We start from the raw sequence: 24305 nt of genomic DNA, 5'->3' as shown, positions 1-24305 counted from the left end.
ATTACAACGTCATATGTAATAACGCTAGGCCCTTTGATACAAGACATATTTTAAGACAGGTCAAACATAACTACTATTATCACTTATAACATCAGGACTTTTGGAACAAGTTGTTTGTATAGAGCAACCTCTGCTACATAAACTGTCGGTATAAAGTTATGCTAGGGCTCCATATATGATACCTAAATAAACCAAGGGATGAGATATACTTATCTGATGTAACATCAGGTACAACCATAGTACCAACAACTTTTAACGACTCCATCACCAGTACATACGACTTGTTTCGCCACAACAATATTTCGTTAAGTGTATCGTTTCCATTATAAATCATCTCAACCCTATTTGTAACGTTCTATCCACAATACTTTACTTAATCTCCTTTTTTCAATTCATTACTTTAAATCCGTCCTAACTTTTTTCTTTGCCGCCAATCTAACTTGTCAAACTCGCGTCTCCCGCCATAGATCCTATCCTTTTATTTGACAGTCTACTAAAGTCCATTATTCTATTTTCAATACATTATCAATGAGTATACAAACTATGATTTGTTGATATATTTAATATAATCATCGGGTTTATCATAGATAAAGTGCTATAATTCCCTATTTCCTAACACGGCCATTCTGACAAGTACTTCGTTCTCGAAGTACATAGGGTTATTCTTTTTTAGGTATATGTTTTGTATCATAAGTCCTTAGGTACATAGAATATCCCAACAAGTACATAATCTTATGTACACCTCTATAACGTTAGTTTAAATGGTATATAAGCACAAATATCATCAAATCAGTTACATTCTGTACACACTTTTATCAATAAACTGTAAACAATATTATATCAAAAGATAGGCATAATCAAAACATTAATAATTAAAGTGAAAGAGACCAAAAAAAAAAAATTTTCTTTAAAATTCCACACCATTTAACATATTACAACAATATAATACTTCTAATAAAGTAAAATGATTAATTTTCAACAATGTAAATCAAAAATACTCATTTTCATTTATCTTGTACATTTTAACATGTACAATCACAATCCAAATATTTCCATCTCAATATAAATCTCAAAACAATTTATCCTTTTGCCTCCAGTCCAACTTTATCAAAATATCCACACAGGTAATTGTATTTCCCATCAATTCTGTCATTGACATTGTTAGTCTCATTTAGTCACAGATGCAATCGGTACAGTCTAATAGTCAAACCAATATATACCAAAACACCAACACCCACTGGTGATGTCAACAACATTATCACTCTCAAGTGATATCAATAACATCATCACCCACTGGTGATATCAACAACATCATCACTCTCAAGTGATATCAATAACATCATCACCCACTGGTGATATCAACAACATCATCACTCTCAAGTGATATCAATAACATCATCACCCACTGGTGATATTCATATTTTTTCCACTGTCCAAGTCAAGTAATATATAAGATAAATATAAATAAATTAATATAAAAACGCTAAGATGGAATTATTTCTATTAGTTTACACCTTTTTTTTTTTTATCATCTCATCATAAAAGCCAAGGTATATTCAATGTTTGTTCAATTGTTATTTCTATTCAATGTTTTATTTCAATCTAAACATCAATTAAACCACCTGTTTAACAGAATCATTTATCATGCAAGGACTCTTAAAATTTCACATAAAATTTGATAATTTAAACAACTGTAAACCTAAGTATAATCTAATTATTTATAATGCAAACTAATATATTTTCCTTTGCAGCAGCAACATTAATTTAGTTTATAATTGTATTTTATTTATATCATTTTTAAAAACTTCTCTCAACATCATACTGAAAGATCACTGACCTAACCTAACCCACAACATTTAAGCTGACTCCTAATTCTTTTCTTCACACAACCCAACATAGAAACTAAACTATTTCATTTAGCTATTCAGTAGTAATTTTCCTTATATGTATTGTTCTGATACATAATCATATTCTATTCTATACTACCAACAAAATTTTTTTTTTTTTTTTTTTTGTTTGTTATGTTTTGTTTTGTTTTATGTGTATTCTTTTATATGTTCTGAATAATTTACATAATCTCTCCTATCTCTGCTTTCCTGACAAGTACTTCGATCTCGAAGTACATAGAAAAGTTCCTAAATAAAAGTTAACAGCTCGGCTAACCTGACTAGTTGCTCAATATAAACTTGAAATCTTGTATGTAATAAATAAGAATTAAAAGAAAAATCTATTACACATTCCGTTCGGCTAACCTGACCAGTTAATTTATTTTAGCCTGGACAGACTAATAAAATAAAACTTAGCACAAATTCCATTTGGCTAACCTGACTAATTAAATAAAACTTGATAATTCAAATTTATCAAACTCATGACACATTCTGTTTGGCCAACTTGACTAGTTGGTTTTCACAAACAAACTTTAATCAATTCTATTTTGGACTTAATCATTTCAGCAAAATAAACAAAGAGCCACTAGGCCATATCAGTTTCAGGTAATAAGTACTATCTTTCAAAAGTAGAAACCATAAAAAGAAAATATAAATAAAAATATCACATCAATTGGTTCCCCGGACCACATATCCTTCAATGGAATTTTACCAATTCTGGTGCTCTGTCTCCAGAGTGTTTCTGTTTTAGCACATAGCAGCAAAAAGTTGAGGCATCATCAAAAACATCAAATTCTTTATTATGTCCACATTTGACGGGATGGTTCTAAAAAAAGTAAATCTGCATTAGAGAAAGGCATAAATTGGACATGAATAGGATCCCACTTCTGATGCTAAAAAAATATAGACATGGAAGGCCAAGGTATTCAGATATTCACTTCAATACCCACAATGTTCAGGATGGCACTTAGATCTTTCATTAATTAACAGTATTATTGAAGCTAAATACCTAGTTTCTTATATTAAAGTATTCATTTTATAAAAGACATCATTAAAGCCCACCAACCTGCTTTAGAGCAGTGTTGTGGGTCTGTACTCTATAAACCTGACTTCCCAAGGAGTGAAATAAAACAACTGGACTGACTCTAATACTGTATATTAAGCTTCTCTATAATTCATATTACTTGTTACCTTCAAATGACTCTACTACCAGTTCGGAATGCTGTCTTCGGCAGAGAAGACCACTGGCAAGAAACTCTACCGTTGCTCTTTTATTCAATCAATTAAAACAACTTATAAACACAATTACAACATCATCATTACAACGTCATATGTAATAACGCTAGGCCCTTTGATACAAGACATATTTTAAGACAGGTCAAACATAACTACTATTATCACTTATAACATCAGGACTTTTGGAACAAGTTGTTTGTATAGAGCAACCTCTGCTACATAAACTGTCGGTATAAAGTTATGCTAGGGCTCCATATATGATACCTAAATAAACCAAGGGATGAGATATACTTATCTGATGTAACATCAGGTACAACCATAGTACCAACAACTTTTAACGACTCCATCACCAGTACATACGACTTGTTTCGCCACAACAATATTTCGTTAAGTGTATCGTTTCCATTATAAATCATCTCAACCCTATTTGTAACGTTCTATCCACAATACTTTACTTAATCTCCTTTTTTCAATTCATTACTTTAAATCCGTCCTAACTTTTTTCTTTGCCGCCAATCTAACTTGTCAAACTCGCGTCTCCCGCCATAGATCCTATCCTTTTATTTGACAGTCTACTAAAGTCCATTATTCTATTTTCAATACATTATCAATGAGTATACAAACTATGATTTGTTGATATATTTAATATAATCATCGGGTTTATCATAGATAAAGTGCTATAATTCCCTATTTCCTAACACGGGCATACATTTTATATGAAGACATGCAGGCTTGTCGGTCGTAACGTCGAGTGTGCATGTCTTCATATAAAATGCATGGATCCACTCGACCTTCTGATGCGTCAGGAGTCACGACACAACGCGTCAGTCTATTACGAAACTAGTTTTTATTTTTAATTTAGTCCACGAACAGACAATAAATTGTATAATTGACATTTGTACACAATTATGCTTTCTAGACGCGAGCATAGGATGCACATAATATATGGTAGGTTGATATTAAAGTTGAAGCTATCCGGTTTTTCATCATCATTTTGAACCCATTAGCGCAGTCCCAGTGCGCATGTCTCCTCTCACAAAGTAAAGGGTTCGGGTTCTCATTGCGGTGATGGACTACTACTGCTACTAGAGTGTTGGACTACTGTCCAACACTCTAACCCAGTGCGGATGTGGTGGACTCCGCACGAGTTTGAGAACATTATATTAACTCTCAGGTTTCCTCACGATGTTTTCCTTCACCATTGAAGCAAGTGATATTTTAACTGCTTAGAAAACACATAACGGCCCTACCGAGCGAAAGTTAATCCGAAGAACTAACCACTAAACTTTCTCCGCTAGCTAATATACTGATACATTTACATGAATGTAACTATGCGTAACTTAAACCCCGGATGATTACTCGCTTTCAGTTTAATTCAAGAGTGAAGAGCCTTCCGGATGTGAGCCTTTTTCATTGCAGGCGGACGTTGCCCGTCGACTGCACTCGGAGCCTTAAGCACTAGACACACAGGAGTTGGTGCGGATGTTTAGTTCCGTAGCCATAATTACATTTTAGCCATCTGTCTGTCCATTCGCATCCATTTAACTTTGAGACTATTGATACTGATCTATGAACCGATTATACCGTCATCCTATTACAATGTTTCTTTGAATAAATCGGGTATGCGAAATAACAAAAAAAAAAAAGGATATTTCACTGCATGCCCTGTCCTACGATGCCCCTTAGCTATTCGCATTACAAAGTATCGTAGCACAAGGTCTACGAAATATAAAAAAAATATTCAAATAACTGTTTTAAGTATTCTAAAATTACTTACCCTCGAAATTGACGTCGCTAAGTTGGTCATTTTGTAAAATATTGCTGTAAATTATTGACTCTCAGAGATATTCGCTATGCTAAAGTAATATAGTTTAACTGAACTATTAGAAACTAAAGCTTTTGATAAATTACGTGCAACAGGTTACAGCGCTGGTTTTCAATGGAAGCCTTAGAAAAGGTCAAGTCATGAACCAGCTAACCGCTTAATAACTTAAACCAATACATTCACTTTGAAAAGCTAATCTATTTATAACAGTTCAGTAAATCTAGCAATCATTGGAAACTCATACCAAAGTAGGACTATGATAATAAAAGCATTATGATGATGAGAATAAAAACTGAAAATACAAGAAAAGTATACGTTATTTATAATTAAGCGGATGTTTAGTTTCATAGCCAAACGGAATGCTTGTCCATTTACACCCATTTAAATTTGAGACTGCTGACACTAATCTACGAACCGTTTAAACCGTCATCTTTTTATAATGTTTCTTTGAAATATTAAAATTTTAGCTATGCGAAATACCAAAAAGAATAATTAATAAGTGATTGGAGATAATATAATTGATTTAATTTAATTAAATAGTCTTTATTTACAGAAAAGTCATACGTAAAAAAAAATAATACCTTTTTAAACATTTCGTTTGAGGTTGTTATGTAACGTGATCTAAGTTCAGCTCCGGACCGACCCAGCCTCAGTCTGTTTCTACTTAGTAGTTTAAGATAACCGTTTGGTACCTATATGCATGGTGTCAACTACGCCAGAAGATCAAGACTGTAGTAATCGCAATCGAAATTGATAATAGAGTCAATAGACAGCAGTCAAGCGAAATAATTCATAATATATGCGTAATTTAATGAATACATATAATCAACTTTAAGATAGTAAATTGCAAAGCTACTGTTGACTATAGCTGAAAGGTCAGGAGTTACCGATTTGTCTGCCTGTTTTTAATGATATGGGAACCTCAAAACAACTTCTTCAATATAATTAAACAACATTATTAACATCTTTAAGATGAAATCTTTGAGATGTCTCTCAATAAGTTCAAAGTTTATATAAAACGTAAGCTTACAGAAAAATCCTATTATAATATTAAGGATTATTTAAACGATAAAAGAGCTTGGGTGTGAATTGCTCTAGCTTCATAGCTTAATATAAATTTACTGGAAGATGGTGATAACAAAAAAATAAATTTACCCGGCTAAGTTTGTTGTGGGCTCTTCTTAGACCAGGTCGCGTTTGGTACCCTCGTAGCTTTAGATTTAAATTGGCGAACGAAGTTATCACCATCCCGTTACAATTATGTAAACAAATATGTATGAACGCTTCATAAGTGCCTGTGATAGGCCTGCCTACATGAATAAAGAAATTTGTGTTTGAATTTGAATTACAATCCTCTTATTTCGGGCGCTATTTCAAAACGAATTTACATGGATTTCTTTTAAAAATCTTCAAATATTGGATAGAAGCAGGGGTTACCTTGAGGAAATTCATGATATAGTATGAAAATTAAGTTTAATTTGCTACACTCCGCGTAAAGCAGGAAAACCTGTGTGGTGTAATTTATAATTTCTTCAATCCTTATACTCTACACCAAACAGATCTTCGGCAATATACCCTCTACGCACGTTTCGCTCCGAAACCGGAGCATCCTCAGGAGAAGTTGACTTTACAATGAACTTAACAATCATTATTTGTAAAGTCAAAATCTTCGTAAAGATTAAACTTAGAAAACCTCTATTTGAATTAAACTGCGTAATATTATCTTACGAAATTTAGAATGCACCTTCCTGCTACATACACTTTCAATAGAAATAGCTGTAATAGTTCGATGACGCAGCCGTTCAATATGATAAGAATACGAATCTCAGAATGTGCTCGCCTGCCTCGTATTATTATCGACATATTAAAATGCTAAGGATGAAAGATATTATAGAAAGTCTATCTACAAAAAAATGTACGTCATCTAGCTCCCAGGGCTTGGAGAGCGGAATAATGTTCAAACCGTTATCGATATTTAACTCACTATCGGAAACATTTCGGATATTACTATCGATTTCGTTTTTCAACATTTCAACACTACAAAACTTCAAAACAAAAAACGGAGTATAGCACTTGTAAGAACGTGGTGGCGTGGTACAAGTCGTTCCGGATCTAAAACTCTAGTTGGAGCTGACATTATCGTACCAGATTCATTTTATTCTGGACCTTCGATGAAACAAAATTTCCAATGCGATTATGCCGAATAGTCACATTTTGTACAAATCGAATACGTGTGTTCGTAGAAGTGACAAATTTCTTTAACCGCGCTGAATTTTAAGCTCTGTATTTGATATAAGTTATCGAATGCAAAGCCTTTGGCATACAGTCGGGGACGATGAAACTGAATATAGATCCTACGGAATATAGAGAATGATTCCAAATAACAGTCACATTGGCGCAACTAAGGGTTGTGCTTTGCAAAGAAATATAATTATAAAAAAATTGAGATAAACAAAATAGTTCGACCGTGTGGATAACCTAACTTACCCTAACTTTGTTTGTAGGCAAGTATTGCTGATTTCTAAAGAAATGAGCTAGTTAGAGAACTCTAGGTAGTATTTACTTCAATTCCAATTATTTTATTGCTAACTTCGAAGGACTGGTCACTATAATACCAATAGCCCTCTAGGCTATTGGTATTATAGTGACCAGTTATAACCCACGTATGTAACTCATAAATTAATAAAATCAATTTTTTCATCACCCCCATTTTGGTAGTTTTTGCAGGAAAACATTTATTGTTAAAATAAATCAAGCGTTTCAATTATTTCAAATTTCTTATTTTTATAGCCTTGCTATTTTTTTAAATACGAATGAAATCATGTAGTTGCACCAGAAGCATTCGCTTTTACCATTTGGTAGCAGAACCCTGAAAAGGATTAAATTTAAATATCCATTTCGTTTGAAAATATTTAAGTAGCAGCATCAACGGCGAAATTGAAAAGAATTTAATTATTTATAGGCGGCAGTACGGCTTATAGAAATCTCGTCGCTGCCTTAATAGAATTTCTGATTTGCGAAAAGACGATACGCCCGCCGCGGCGCGGCGCATTGAAATATAAATATAGAGTATTACAAACATAATTTGCATCGCATGAGAACTACAAGTTACCCGAAGCGTGCACGCGGTTCCTTTTTTGTCATAGTATTTATACAATATCTTAAAAGCATGGTACGACCGAATTTCGATTTTAGTACGCGACGTTCTAATGCAAAATCAACTTGTTTTTGCAATATTTTTATGTTTTCAGGTAGTGATCGAGTTCAGATAAAATTAAATTTTTACTGAAGTGTTCAGTTTCAAGTGTAGACAAAAGCCGACACTTAAAACAATATCAGTATAAAATAGTAATTAAAAAAACTATACTTACTTAAAACATTTTTACTTAAGTTTTTTGTATTGAAAAATTTTACTGAAACATGTCAAGCATATAAAACCATTTTGCCAGGAATATGGTCATGAATAAAATATATTTTCTCGTTGCGAAGAATTAGGTTATTATGAACAGTATAAATTTATTCAACCTTTTTTTGGAATGTTCTGTGAACATAAGTTTTCGCGCGCTCAAAAGCTCACTCAAACACAGAAATACAGATGAGCGGTGTCATCTCTGTTAATACAACTCATTGGCAAGGCACGCGGCGGCGGCGCGGCAAAGAGTTCATGAATCAGTGTAAAAACGGCGACGGATTTTCTTAACCTTTGACCCGAAAACGTATTAAGTCCAAAAAGTTGTGGAACACTTCTCATTCGCAGCACCCGCCTCATTGAATAAATTGTTATGAGTTCCATCATTTCAGAACTGTTTCGGCTCACTGTTAACATTCAAAGTTATAAAACTTTGAATTTCACCGTGGACACGCATAATTTTCGTTTCTTTTTTTTTTTACTGCATTACAAGTTAGCCCTTGGCTGCAATCTCAACTGGTGGTAAGTGATGATGCAGTCAAAGATGGTAGCGGGCTAACCGGTTAAAGTAATAGGTTTCAACGCGACGCGAAATTTGTATTCGCTTATAGTATACCTACTCGTATATATTATATCTACATATATAAAAAAATATTATATTTGTGTTCTTTTCAAAAAATGCTTTACAACGCCATACAGACGAGTAGCTTTGTATAATTAAAATGTTCAATACCGAAAGTTTAGAGTTTTAACGGACTTTTTCGATTCACTAGCGGGTTAACTAGCCATTATTTTTAATACGTCCATATGGAAATAAATGACATGAGAGTAAAAGAAAATTCTAAAATCTAATTCGTTTCTCAGACATGTAGTTCTATCGTTCACCTGAAATAGAATCTCGCTTAGCTAACGTTAATGCTAGAATTCACGTAAATCTTTAGTAACAAAAAAACAAAATAAGAGTTAGTAGCGGGATAGTGAGCGAGCTACTCACAGTTGAGGCCGATGTCGTGGTAGGTAAGGATGGCGGGCTTGGTACGGTCGCCCTGCAGCGCCACCATGAGGTCCCCGCGGTCGGTGTGCACGTAGTTCTCCTGGCACGCATTGTCCGCGCCGCCCACCCGCAACGAGCTCGGGAACTGAAGCTGGATGCTCTTCAGTTCGATGTCGTCCATGGACTCGATCGGCAGCACGCTGTCGACAACGAACACGTATATAAAGTACAACAGGATAGCTTACGTGCGGACAACGGCCCTGTGAGAAGACGAATAAGTAACATGGGAACATTTTATTGTGCGTAATTTTTTTTTAATCATCATTATCTATACATATACAAGGCAAAGGCGACTGACTGACTGATCTATCAACGCACAGCTCTAACCACTTGACGGATCGGGCTGAAATTTTGCACACAGATGGTTATTACAACGTAGGCAACCGCTAAGAAAGGATTTTTGAAAATTCTATCCCTAAGAGAGTTAAATGGGGGATGAAAGTTTGTATAAAATCTTTCATTTATCAATTTATTTTTCAAGTTACATCAACAACACACAAGAATAAAGAAATACGTGTTTCACTAATTTTATAAATTCCAACTCCAAAGGCATCAAACACGGCATGAAAATGTATATGAAAGTTACAGATTTTTTAAGTAATTTTCTATTCGTTCATATTTTTCTATTAGCAGTAGGACTTTTTTTTAACCTTTGTAGTTAAAATTTACCAAATCAAAAATTGTACTTAACGTGAGCGAAACCGCGGGCAAAAGCTAGTAATCATATAAAACCATAAACGGCCAACTACAAGGTACGAGAAGGGATTATACCTTTCCAGCCAAGCTATTAGGCAAATAGTTTACGGATAACGTTATATCAAATAACCTACGATCCGCGTTGTGGGGTTTACTGGGGTGAGCACGGTGCCAGCGCAGGGATTATTGTATCTCGTTACGGCACATGTTATAACCAGTTATAAGGGGAAAGACGCGTGAAAAAGCTAGTTATAGTGTTTGACGACCCCCCTGGCGCAGTGTTAAGCGCTTTGGTCCTTTAAGTGGAAGGTCTCGGGCGCAAGGTAATACTACTACTAAAGGTAATACTATAATTTGATTTTTCTATAAGCTTTATACAAACTTTGCACTTATTGAGAGACATCTCAAGGATTTCAACTTATGGAGGAGACCCGTGCCCTGTAGTGGGCCGTTAATGGGTTGGTATGATGATGATAAACACTTAGTTCCGGACACTTTATGGTGAAAAACGAAACTAGATTTTTATTTCGAAACTGAACGTTAGGTCAACCATGACGGTTAAAGGTTACCATATGAGCCGTCTATTTATAAAAGTCGTAAATTCGATCATGTAATAGACCAATCGAGGCGCGCTGTTGAGCACAGTGCTAATTCTTAAATTGCTCGCAGCCTGTAGCGTCCTCGGCCTACATTCGGCAGCAGGTCGATTGCTACGACTGCACAAAACATACCTTCTTGATTTGCGATGTGTATTTATACCTTTGTTGTTTTACGAAGTCTCCTTTTAATATTACCACGACTTTGCGTCAACTGCAATCCAAATCCCAAAAAAAAAGAATGCATCATTACATCAACCCTAACCACTAACACTACGTAGCACGGGTCTCCTCCCCACTGTGAAGGAGTTAAGGCCTTAGTCCACCACGCTGGCCCAGTGCGGATAGATGGACTCCACACACCTTTGAGAACATTATGAAAATCTCTCAGGCATGCTAGTTCTTAACGATTGTTTCTTTCACTGTTGACGCAAGTGATATTTTAATTAAAACGCACATAACTTAGAAAAATTAGATGTGAGTGCTGGGATTCGAACCCCCCGAAAGTGAAGTCGAGCTCCTACACACTGCGCTATCATTGCTTCACCACACATATGAACTTTAAATTCCCCGCGTAGTTTGAAAACATCTCTGGAGAGTGACCACCGTGCTGCAATCGGTCGGAATCAGTGTGTAGACTGGCTGTACATACAAATGACATTGTAACTTTCGGCGAAGCGGCGTCGATCTTTCTAAGACAAATACAACCCAGAAAGTAAGATTTCAGATTATCAGGGACTTTTTCTTCGAACAAAAACCACAACAACTAAGTGGGCAGTTGCGTGCACAGGGTTTTGACCAGGGTATACATAAATAATGAAGATGGCAACAAATTGAAAAATTCTTCTCTTTTATGAGACATACAAACATTTTATAGTAGGCAGTGCTTTTGTACTTGTATGAAGTGCACGCCACCGTAAGTAGGTAAATCGCCCATCGATTGGATCTGAGTGAAACTCAATCTGTATGTTAATACGTATTGAATGGTTTGCGGCTTTACCCGATACCTATAAATATTTTAATTTGCCTTAAGTATTAATTACACCGGCGAAGCAAGTTCACTTGTGTGCGCGTTATCACAAAAACCGACCACACCGGCTGAACTTCTCTTGATTCCAATTTAAAATTTCTTTATTCATGTAAGCCTATCACAGGCACTTATGATGCGTTCATACATATAGTCACAAGTCAAAGTCAAATATTTCTTTACTCAAATAGGCACATAGATGGCACTTTGATGCGTACATTACATGTAAAATATGACATAGAAGTGAGTTGGTGGCGATTACTAAATACGTCAACTTAAAACTTAAACTACGAGGGTTCCAAACGCGCCCCGATCTAACAACAAGAAATTTAGCCGTTTGTTTTTTTGTTATCACACTCTCACATTGTCATTTAGAACTATTTAAGAAGGAACCTGGTTAGAGCATTTATTTACACCCAAGCCATTTATAGTTGACGTAGTCTGTAATACTATAATAGGCTTTTCTATAAGCTTACGTTCAATACAAACCATGAACTTTTTAAGGGACATCTCCAAGATATCAACTGGTAGGAATGAATAACTTATTTTATGTAGTCTAGTATGTTGCTCTGCAAATTTATTTTTGCTTCGAATGTTCAAATTATTGCATTCAAATAGCATCGTTACATGTAGTAAGTACATAAAAGCTTAGTTCGACACCCAGCACGCATCTTTAACTTTTCTAAGTTTCTAAGTTATGTGCGTTTTAACGAATTAAAATATCACTTGCTACAACGGTGAAGGGAAACATGAGGAAACCTGCATGCCTGAGAGTAACCCATAATATTCTTAAAGGCGTGCGGAGTCCACCAATTCACACTGGGCCAGAGTGGTTGACTACTGCCTAGATCCTTTTCATGTGGGAGAAGACCCGGGCCCTGTAGTGGAAATTGGCAGTGTGTAACCCCGCGCTTCGGAGACCATGTTAAGCTGACGATTATCATCACTAACTTGTGACACTTAAGACAAATAATATGAATAGTCATTAAAGCCCACCAACCAGCATTGGAGAAGCGTGGTGGCTACACTCTAAAAATGTATCTTAAATGAGGGAAGACACCGTGAACAGGAAGTTAATAGGCTGCGGATGATGATGACGATGAAACAAAGACAAACCAATCTTAATGTATGTTAATCCAAAAGTTCGATTAATGAGATCCATAACACAATTCGTTTATATTGACACAATATGTAGATCCACATGTAGAATATGTTAGTCAAATAATATCCTGAAACTCCAAGAAATATTTAAAAGCTAGCTCAATGTAGTCAGGTTTAATTACGTCCTATTCATCGTAATATGCCTTCATTTAAGTAATTTAACTTATACATTGCTCGTGAAAATTAAAGGCAAACTCGTTATAAAATCAAAACTTGGTTATTATCGACACGAAGCACGGAGTACTCGTTCGTTCATTAGCAATTTCAAAATGGCGGATCACCTCTATTACAATGAACAAAAATCCAATCCAAATGACAACCTAAATAACGAAGTATTTTTTTTACTTTCGCATTTTAATCACTTATTTAACACTTTAGACGTATTTACCAGTTCGCTTACTCCATCAATCCCTCCGAGAGTTAAACGTGCAAATCATTTATGGAATCATAACTTACAAAAAATCTAAAAAGAAATGAAAATTACATAATCATCGTACAAGCAAATCATTGGAAATAATATTTAAAAGTACACAAATATATTTATTTATGTTTAAAATTCGTTCACGCATAACTTCTTTGTTTATGAACCGATTTTAATAATGATTTTATTCGTTGCAATGGTGTCGAAATAAATCAAATTAATGTAAAAATATTCCGGTTCTGTTTTTGTAAACGATCCCGTTTCTCCATTTTCGGTTCTTTTCCCCATTCGAAATGCCTTACTAGGTCTACATATATTGGCTAGGTAATAAAAAACGTGTGCGATAACTTTTACTAATTTAAGATTAATTAATATTGAAATGTTTAACTTGAGGAAAGCTTACTTTGTTACTTCAATTTTATGTATATTAATATGATAATGTAAGGTTATTTATTAATAAAATCTTTTATTGGTTACAACTTGCCCTGCAGGTTAGAGTGAGAAGAGGAGCCTGCCTTACGCTGCCGTATGCGTGAGAGGAAGAGAAAGGGCGCAGTAACACGTTACGTAACGAAGCGGTTTATATAACATGGGAACATTTTATTGTGTGTTATTTTTTTTTTATCATCATTTTTTATATACGAGTATATAAAAAGCAAAGGCGACTAACTGACTGCAAGACCGATAAATTAACGCACAGCTCTAACCACTAGACGAAACGGGTTGAAATTTTGCACACAAATTTATTACAACGTAGGCATCCGCTAAAAAGGTCGTAGACGTTTAAATGGGGGATGTAAGTGTGTATAAAATCCTTTTTTAAGTAATTTACGTTCATATTTTACTATTACGTAAATTACAGCAAGACTTTTTTTTTAAACCTTTGTAGTTAAAATTTATCAAATCAAAAACAAAACGTGAGCAAATATATATTTTATATATTTTATAAAAGTCGGTACTGTTTTTATACAGCTAGTATTTTTTGTTATATAATAACAACAAAATCGTTCTTCGTTTCGTATAAAAAAAATGGCCACCAACTAGGCATTTTGTTTAATTCGCACGCAGCAGTTCAATGACTGAAAATCAAATAACGCCACGCGTATCGGGTTAGAGGTAAATGACATTGCATTCTTCGATGCACGTCAAATCCGATCAACTTGAATCCGGAATACATTATATTACATTTTAATGAAGTTACACTTTTTTTATAATTTGATTAACGGTTGACATTAATTTGTAGTTATAGTAGTAAGTACGGACGAAGAACTCGAGCAGCCAGGAAGAGCCAGTGTTTGAATAAAGGACGTTTGAACTTTGACTTAGATTCAGCTAAGAGCTTCTAGCTGCAGTGTAGTGGCTACTACATCTTCGCAACTCCTTGAGTGATAGTTCTTCTATATAACTGTAACTGTGGGAGATTTCCCATTTGATGTGTTTCCTCAAAAATTCAATGTAGGGTTATTCAAGGGGCGGATAAAAAAATTCCTTAAAAGCCGGCAACGCATCGGTGGCTCCTCTGGTGCTGCAGATGTTTATGGGTGGCGGTGATTACTTACCATCAGGTGATCCACTGGCTCGTTTGCCCGCTATTAATATTAAAAAAAAAACTTATTTCTGATCACGTAGCATATCTACATCACTTACTTAGTTGTAACTATGACCCATCTACACAATTATATAACTTTATAACAGAATAATTCAAAACAGAACTACGAAAGACTAAGTAAAAAAAAAACTGAGATATTAAAATTAAATATACAATAGTTTAAATACATAGCTTGTAAATTAGAGAGTCGTATCTATTTATTAACGCCTTCAGAATGCCGTAACTGCTTAACCACGTTCTTTTCATCAAGGATGCTGTTCGTATACTTCTGATGGCAAAAAATTCATCAGTATGAGCCCTCGCGAACATTTCTGATGTACTACAATAACTAGAATATACTGAACTCGTAGGGCGTTTAGCGAAGCCTGTGTAAATTTATATTATGTTATTTAAGTTATTATTTTACTTCAATAGTTTTAAGTGACAATGTGAGAAGGTGATAACAACAAAAAAAAACAACCGGCCATGTTTGTTGTGGGCTTCTTCTTAGACCGCGTTTGGAACCCTCAGAGCTTTAAATTTTAAGTTGACGAATTTAGTTATCGCCATCAACTTACTTCTATGTCATAAAATATGACATGTACATGTAATGTACGCATTAAAAGTGCCATATTTGTGCCTTTTTGAATAAAGAAATATTTGACTATATTATTTAAAAGTGTGTGCGTGTAACCTTTACGCGCAATTGAAGTAAAACTTTTATTATTATTTATTGATGAAAGAGTAAAATGTTCCTGGGACTCCGCCATTTTATAATGGATGGAAATGGATGGAAATATCACTTTCATATTTTATAAATATTTTCATTTGTGAAATAGAAAAATTGAAGGTTAGCACATGCCAACTTAACATTGTCATTGAATATTATAGAATGTCGAAACAGGTATATTTAGAGTTTCTCAAAAAAATTTAAAAAAAATGTCTTAAAACTGTTGTATTTTTATTCACTTTGCTATTCACAATTAATCCGTTCGAAAATATTGGAAATAAAAAATCCAAATTGATTATGATATTTGCCACTAGCTGGTGTATAAATCAAGAAGCGTGGAGTATATGACATATACTTACGACCACACAAAATTACAATTTTAAAATAGCGGAAATTACACATACGCTTACGACTGACGTAAGCGTTACTTCCGTCAGAATAAATCTGAGTTGCTTCCTACTCGCGCCTAAAGAAGTATTACTTCAAAAAATATATATATCAAGCTATAATTAAGTAATTATTAAATTTCAAATAATTCTAACAAAGTTTATTTCCGATTCAGACTGCGATGTTGTATCAACCAATGCCGGAAGAACGCGACGTCGAAGCGCTACGAGCACTCGCCCGACGAATCTCGTTATTAGAGCGACGTAATCTTTCCCAAAAGGAAGCGATTCTGGAACGTGTTAAGGCAAAGAAGTCGAGCAGTCTTGCAGAGGCGAACATATTTGAAGCGATAACTACTTTAGAAGGACTCAGATAGCACTGTAAGAACGCGTGTATATATATTGTTTTTAGTAGCAGTAAAGGTTTTTGTGCCACCATGTTTTCTTTGCCGCCAAGCAGCATTGTTGCAATGCTGTCTCTCAAGAGGCCGATGTAGCTACAGGAATATGAGGCTTAACACCTACACCTCGGGACTTGATGGTCCCAGGGCGTCACGTTGCAAGACGTTTTCCTTGCATGCCCTGCGAACTGTTCATAGGCAATAGTTTCCCATTCACCAAAGGTGGGTCATGCGCTTCGCCCGTCCAATATAACTATGAAATTCAAAAATTTAAAATTCAAAAATCATTTATTTTAAGTAGGCCCAATATAAGCACTTTTGAAACGTCAAGTCTGTCTTTTTGTAGCGACTCCACCACCGGTTCGGAAGGCAGATTTTACCGAGAAGAAGCCGGCAAGAAACTCACTTTGCTCTTTTTTAACGTCAACTATTTATATTTATAAAAAAGTTATCGGCTGGCCTGGCTGCCTGGTTTGACTTCAAAAGAAACTATTTGTATCTGAGTAAATTAATGCTAGCTTAATTCCACATTGTCGAATTGAGTCTACCGTGAAATGCGTGTCACCCATTTGTCATTAGTGCATGTAAATAATTACCGATATATTCAGTAACGTTTCTAAACTAAGGACATATTATAGCGGTTTTTATACCGACTGTCAATTTCACATGAACATACAGCGACCGTTTCTCGGTGTTATGGCATATTTACAATAGAAATCTTTTCAGTATTTTCCACTTCAAGTAGGTAAGCCCTTGACTGATGCAGTCTAGGGTGGTAGCGGGCTAACCTATAAGGGGTGTCGCAGTTATAAGCAATAACCTTAATCGGTTGGCACGCCCCAACTAATGTGGTGGGTGCAATGTAGTTCTATAATAAATGTCAGTTAGCATCCGACGCGTGTTTTATTACCCAGCACTGGCGACGAGTGAAAACAAATATCGATTTTAATCAGCTAATCTATGTCCGTAAAACTAGTTTTTTTTGTGTTTAATCAGTAAATTTAGTGTTGTGATTCGAACAAAAGATTAAATTTACGGGATACAACATGCCGATCGGCAAAATCGAACCTTTCGATTTAACCTCGAAACAATGGCCGGCTTACGTACGACGTGTCAAGCAATTTATTGTCCTAAATGAGATTAGAGATGAACTTCAGGTGCCGATGTTAATTACTGTAGTAGGTGAAGCGACATATGCGTTGATGTGTGACCTGTGTGCGCCGGACCACCCAGAGAATAAGTCTTTCGATACCCTTACCGAGCTGGTCACAAACCATCTGGAGCCGCAACGTTCCGAGATAGCCGAGAGACATGTTTTTCGACAAAGACGGCAGCGACCAGACGAAAGCTTGACTGAATATTTGCAGCACCTGAAGCATTTAGCCGTCACGTGTAATTTCGGTACAAGATTAGAAGAGGACCTCCGAGATCAATTTGTCTCGGGTTTAGCGAGTGACGTCATGCGATCTCGAATATTTGCCGAAAAAAGTTTGGACTACAAAAAGGCAGTGGAGCTAGCTCGGGCATTAGAGGCGGCCGAGAGGCACGCGGGGGTAAGCGGCGGCGAGATGCCAGCGAGCGGCGGGCAGGCGGGCGCTGCGGCCGCAGGCATCGCGGGCGGTGCCGGTTCGCTAACTATACCTGCGACGAGTGCCACCAACGCGGGCACATCAAGGTCATGTGCAAAAGTGAGGTGAAGTGTCAAAGTTTTATCAGTGAGAGTTCGGATGAGGACTTTTTTAATATTGACATTATTACTCAATGTAACAAGCCATATTATTTAAAAGTAAAGGTAGAAGATAGTTTTTTAGAAGTCGAAATCGACACGGGTAGCCGAATATCGGCCATTAACGAAGAATGTTACGAGAAACTATTTAAACATAAAGAGATTGTGAAAGATAATTTAATTTTGCGCAGTTACTCGGGGTCACGTATCGATTCCCTCGGATATATATTAGTACGGGTACAACTTAAGTCGGTTATTAGTAAAGATTTGCGGTTGTATATCATTCAAGGCGGTAATAGGCCTTTGCTCGGTAGGGACTGGCTCCGCGCTTTAAAGATAACGCAAATAAATATTAACGAAATAATAGAGGAGGATCAATTTGTGACCCGCTCGTCCAAGGAATTTCCAGAGGTATTTAGTGAGAAGCGGGGAACTTGTAACCGAAAGCTACAATTACAGCTCACAGATAGTACCGGAGTGTATGTACGCGCGCTGTACCGCTGGCGCTTCGCGAACGCGTCGAAAGGGAACTCGCACGGCTCGAGTCCGAGGGTACGATTTACCGCGTCGATCATTCCGATTTTGGTACACCGATCGTGCCGGTAGTCAAAAGTAATGGAGATATCCGAATTTGTGGGGATTACAAAATAACGATTAATCCTAAACTAAAAAGAGATTACTACCCATTGCCTCGTATTGACGAGTTATTTACCAATTTAAGCAATGGCGAGGAATATAGTAAAATTGACCTTCGCCACGCCTACGAGCAGGTCCTTCTAGAAGAAAGTTCTCAAAAGTATACCGCCATCACGACACATATCGGAACGTTTATATACCGCCGGACGCCGTACGGATTATCGTGCGTACCTGAAAAATTCCAAAAGTTAATGGAAGAGACCTTACGGGGGGTACCAGGTACGGTAGTTTTTCTCGATGACATATGTGTGACGGGTCAGAATAGACAGGCACATCTGAACAATCTGCGAGCTGTATTGGAGCGATTACGGCAGGCCGGCCTAACAGTTAAATTAAACAAATGTAAATTTTTACAGAAAAATGTAAACTATCTGGGCTTTGTAATAGATAAGGAGGGCTTACACCCCGATTCTGAGAAGCTGAAGGCGATTCACGCAATCCCAACGCCCAAAGATGTGACGCAACTTAAAAGTTTTTTGGGTCTAATTAATTATTACGGTAGACTTATCCCAAATCTAAGTACAATTTTGTATCCGCTGCATGCGCGTTAAAAAGAAAAATCAATGGAATTGGGATTTGCATTTAAGGGCTTTGCTAGGCAAGCGTTTATTGGCCCACTACGAGGAAGGGCGGCCGCTCGTGCTATCAGTAGACAGCAGTTCTTATGGAATCGGGGCCGTGCTAGCCCATCGCTACGAAGACGGACAGGAACGGCCTGTCAGCTGTGCGTCCCGCACACTTAACGAGGCTGAGAAGAAATACAGTCAATTAGATAAAGAAGCTTTAGCAATATATTTTGGTATAACAAAACATCATCAGTTTTTATTTGGTAGACATTTCGTATTAAAAACGGACCATAAACCGTTAACGTTTATATTCGGTAATAATAATGGTATTCCCCAAACAGCGGCAAGTAGGTTACAGCGATGGGCCGTGCGACTGGCGGGTTACGATTTTTCGATCGAGTTTGTACGATCGAAAAACAATGGGCCCGCAGACGCATTATCGCGTCTACCGATTTTGCACGAGCAATCGCGCACACACCTTGCCCAACAAGTAACTTATACTAACTTACTTGAGGAAATGATACCGGTTAACTTTAAACAGATTGCTAATGAATCTCAGAAAGATTCCGTATTATGTAAAATAATAAAATATGTAATGTTCGGTTGGCCGGCGTCTGTCGTTAGTAATGAAGAGAAGGCATATTTTATTCGTAAAAGCGAAATTTGTGTGGATTTGGGATGCCTGATGTATAAGTACAGGGTGATCATCCCATCGGGATTAAGGAAAACAGTCCTGAGAGAACTACACGAGGGACACCTTGGGATGAATAAAATGAAAAATATTTCTCAAAAGTATACCGCCATCACGACACATATCGGAACTTTTATATACCGCCGGACGCCGTACGGATTATCGTGCGTACCTGAAAAATTCCAAAAGTTAATGGAAGAGACCTTACGGGGGGTACCAGGTACGGTAGTTTTTCTCGATGACATATGTGTGACGGGTCAGAATAGACAGGCACATCTGAACAATCTGCGAGCTGTATTGGAGCGATTACGGCAGGCCGGCCTAACAGTTAAATTAAACAAATGTAAATTTTTACAGAAAAATGTAAGTTATCTGGGCTTTGTAATAGATAAGGAGGGCTTACACCCCGATTCTGAGAAGCTGAAGGCGATTCACGCAATCCCAACGCCCAAAGATGTGACGCAACTTAAAAGTTTTTTGGGTCTAATTAATTATTACGGTAGATTTATCCCAAATCTAAGTACAATTTTGTATCCGCTGCATGCGCGTTAAAAAGAAAAATCAATGGAATTGGGATTTGCATTTAAAGGCTTTGCTAGGCAAGCGTGTATTGGCCCACTACGAGGAAGGGCGGCCGCTCGTGCTATCAGTAGACAGCAGTGCTTATGGAATCGGGGCCGTGCTAGCCCATCGCTACGAAGACGGACAGGAACGGCCTGTCAGCTGTGCGTCCCGCACACTTAACGAGGCTGAGAAGAAATACAGTCAATTAGATAAAGAAGCTTTAGCAATATATTTTGGTATAACAAAACATCATCAGTTTTTATTTGGTAGACATTTCGTATTAAAAACGGACCATAAACCGTTAACGTTTATATTCGGTAATAATAATGGTATTCCCCAAACAGCGGCAAGTAGGTTACAGCGATGGGCCGTGCGACTGGCGGGTTACGATTTTTCGATCGAGTTTGTACGATCGAAAAACAATGGGCCCGCAGACGCATTATCGCGTCTACCGATTTTGCACGAGCAATCGCGCACACACCTTGCCCAACAAGTAACTTATACTAACTTACTTGAGGAAATGATACCGGTTAACTTTAAACAGATTGCTAATGAATCTCAGAAAGATTCCGTATTATGTAAAATAATAAAATATGTAATGTTCGGTTGGCCGGCGTCTGTCGTTAGTAATGAAGAGAAGGCATATTTTATTCGTAAAAGCGAAATTTGCGTGGATTTGGGATGCCTGATGTATAAGTACAGGGTGATCTTCCCATCGGGATTAAGGAAAACAGTCCTGAGAGAACTACACGAGGGACACCTTGGGATGAATAAAATGAAAAATATTTCTCAAAAGTATACCGCCATCACGACACATATCGGAACTTTTATATACCGCCGGACGCCGTACGGATTATCGTGCGTACCTGAAAAATTCCAAAAGTTAATGGAAGAGACCTTACGGGGGGTACCAGGTACGGTAGTTTTTCTCGATTACATATGTGTGACGGGTCAGAATAGACAGGCACATCTGAACAATCTGCGAGCTGTATTGGAGCGATTACGGCAGGCCGGCCTAACAGTTAAATTAAACAAATGTAAATTTTTACAGAAAAATGTAAGTTATCTGGGCTTTGTAATAGATAAGGAGGGCTTACACCCCGATTCTGAGAAGCTGAAGGCGATTCACGCAATCCCAACGCCCAAAGATGTGACGCAACTTAAAAGTTTTTTGGGTCTAATTAATTATTACGGTAGATTTATCCCAAATCTAAGTACAATTTTGTATCCGCTGCATGCGCGTTAAAAAGAAAAATCAATGGAATTGGGATTTGCATTTAAAGGCTTTGCTAGGCAAGCGTGTATTGGCCCACTACGAGGAAGGGCGGCCGCTCGTGCTATCAGTAGACAGCAGTGCTTATGGAATCGGGGCCGTGCTAGCCCATCGCTACGAAGACGGACAGGAACGGCCTGTCAGCTGTGCGTCCCGCACACTTAACGAGGCTGAGAAGAAATACAGTCAATTAGATAAAGAAGCTTTAGCAATATATTTTGGTATAACAAAACATCATCAGTTTTTATTTGGTAGACATTTCGTATTAAAAACGGACCATAAACCGTTAACGTTTATATTCGGTAATAATAATGGTATTCCCCAAACAGCGGCAAGTAGGTTACAGCGATGGGCCGTGCGACTGGCGGGTTACGATTTTTCGATCGAGTTTGTACGATCGAAAAACAATGGGCCCGCAGACGCATTATCGCGTCTACCGATTTTGCACGAGCAATCGCGCACACACCTTGCCCAACAAGTAACTTATACTAACTTACTTGAGGAAATGATACCGGTTAACTTTAAACAGATTGCTAATGAATCTCAGAAAGATTCCGTATTATGTAAAATAATAAAATATGTAATGTTCGGTTGGCCGGCGTCTGTCGTTAGTAATGAAGAGAAGGCATATTTTATTCGTAAAAGCGAAATTTGCGTGGATTTGGGATGCCTGATGTATAAGTACAGGGTGATCATCCCATCGGGATTAAGGAAAACAGTCCTGAGAGAACTACACGAGGGACACCTTGGGATGAATAAAATGAAAAATATTTCGCGAAATGATGTATATATAATATAGACAATGACATCGAAGAGCTATGCCGCTCGTGCCCTGCTTGCCGGCACGTGCGGGATGCACCAGCTCGCGCCCCCTTGCATCCCTGGGAGTTTCCTCAGCATCCGTGGCAACGTTTACACGCGGACTTCGCGGATTGCGGTGGTAAGCGGTACCTCATTATAGTCGATGCACACTCTAAGTGGATAGAGGTGGTTGAGATGTTAAAAACAACCGCTAGTGTGACAATTAACTCTTTAAGATCCGTTTTTGCGCGATTTGGTCTCCCTTGCCAATTAGTGACAGACAACGGCCCTCCCTTCCTCTCCGAGGAGTTCATGACGTATTGCCTTAAGAACTGTATTAAACACACGACATCAGCACCCTATCGACCTCAAGGAAATGGTGAGGCGGAAAACGCGGTTAAGACGGTGAAGAAAATAATAAAGCGAGCTAAATATGAAAGGGAGGACATATCAGTGGCATTAAACAGATTTCTGTTCCAATACCGAAATTGTGATCATGCGACCACTAAGGTTTCACCCGCCGTGGCTTTACTAGGTCATAGACTAAGGAGCAGGTTGGATGCCTTGCGGCCAGACGTTACGTCAACTGTCCGCGAGGAACAGGATAAGCAGAGAGCTAGGAGCACAAGGTGTAATAGGGCATTCGGCATAGGCGAAGCGGTACTGGTACGCGATTATACCAAAAGAACGGGGAAATGGTCTGAGGGTTTAATTTCGGAGCAAACGGGGCCAGTATCATATAAAGTCAAAGTGGGTAACGGAACGGAGTGGCGCAGACATCAAGACCAGCTTGCTCCGCTTAAGAATAATAATAATAGGTATTCCTTGTCTCGTGCTAGCCAACCGGATGGGGAAAATAGTACTAGCGGTGCCAATGTCGAAAGCGACACCGAAACACCCAGTGTTTGTCAGCCATCTCAGGTAAAGGAAGCAAAAGAGCATTCCGATCATGAGGATGCGCAGGAGGCATCAGTTTCTGTGGAATCGGTCCCTTTTCCGCTTCCTTTGGGAAACCCTCCAGTACCGGGTGCTTCGGCGCGCGCTTTGAGAGCATACAAACGTTATAATAACCTAAGTAATAATTAGAGTACCTATAATATAAGAACACTTTTGTTATTGCACTTATTGTTATACTTTAAAGGGAGGTATGCAAGGTAGTTCCATAATAAATGTCAGTTAGCATCCGACGCGTGTTTTATTACCCAGCAGTGGGAAGCTAGCTCTAGTAGTAGAGCTAGCTTCCCACCACCTTAGGATAGGTCAGTTAGCCTCTCACAGTCGAAATGTCTCTCTGAATTAAGAATATACAGATAAGCGAAAGAAGAGTAAACGATTGACGTTCCAGCCATTAGTTGTAACAAATGGAAGTCGATTTCATTTTAAATCCTATTACCTATGTGTAAAGCAAACTTTAAGTTTAAAGCGGGGTTATAGGTAGGGGTAGTAGGGGTAGCAGGGGTAGTAGGGGTAGATGTTCACAAATTGAAAGCGCTGTCCCCGCCGGTCCTGGCGCCGCGCCAACAAGCGCGGTCGATCGCGCCTCGAAAGCGTGCCACGGGGCACCGCCGACCC

At 37.6% G+C, this 24305-nt stretch overlaps 1 protein-coding gene across 3 annotated transcripts in view; it reads right to left on the bottom strand.

Annotated features, from left to right (window-relative positions):
• Positions 1-24305, bottom strand: part of LOC120636488 (protein NDRG3-like) — a 161065-nt gene that overhangs the window by 114633 nt on the left and 22127 nt on the right. For all 3 annotated transcript variants that reach the window (XM_039907988.1, XM_039907989.1, XM_039907990.1), the window contains one exon: positions 9351-9550. In XM_039907988.1, the coding sequence (XP_039763922.1) occupies positions 9351-9550 (200 nt within the window). The remainder of the gene's footprint in view (positions 1-9350; positions 9551-24305) is intronic.

This window comes from Pararge aegeria, chromosome Z (genome assembly GCF_905163445.1).
Source record: "Pararge aegeria chromosome Z, ilParAegt1.1, whole genome shotgun sequence".
Taxonomy (NCBI): domain Eukaryota; kingdom Metazoa; phylum Arthropoda; class Insecta; order Lepidoptera; family Nymphalidae; genus Pararge; species Pararge aegeria.
The sequence above is the reverse complement of the archived record's forward strand: the minus strand, read 5'-3'. Positions and strand labels throughout refer to the sequence as shown.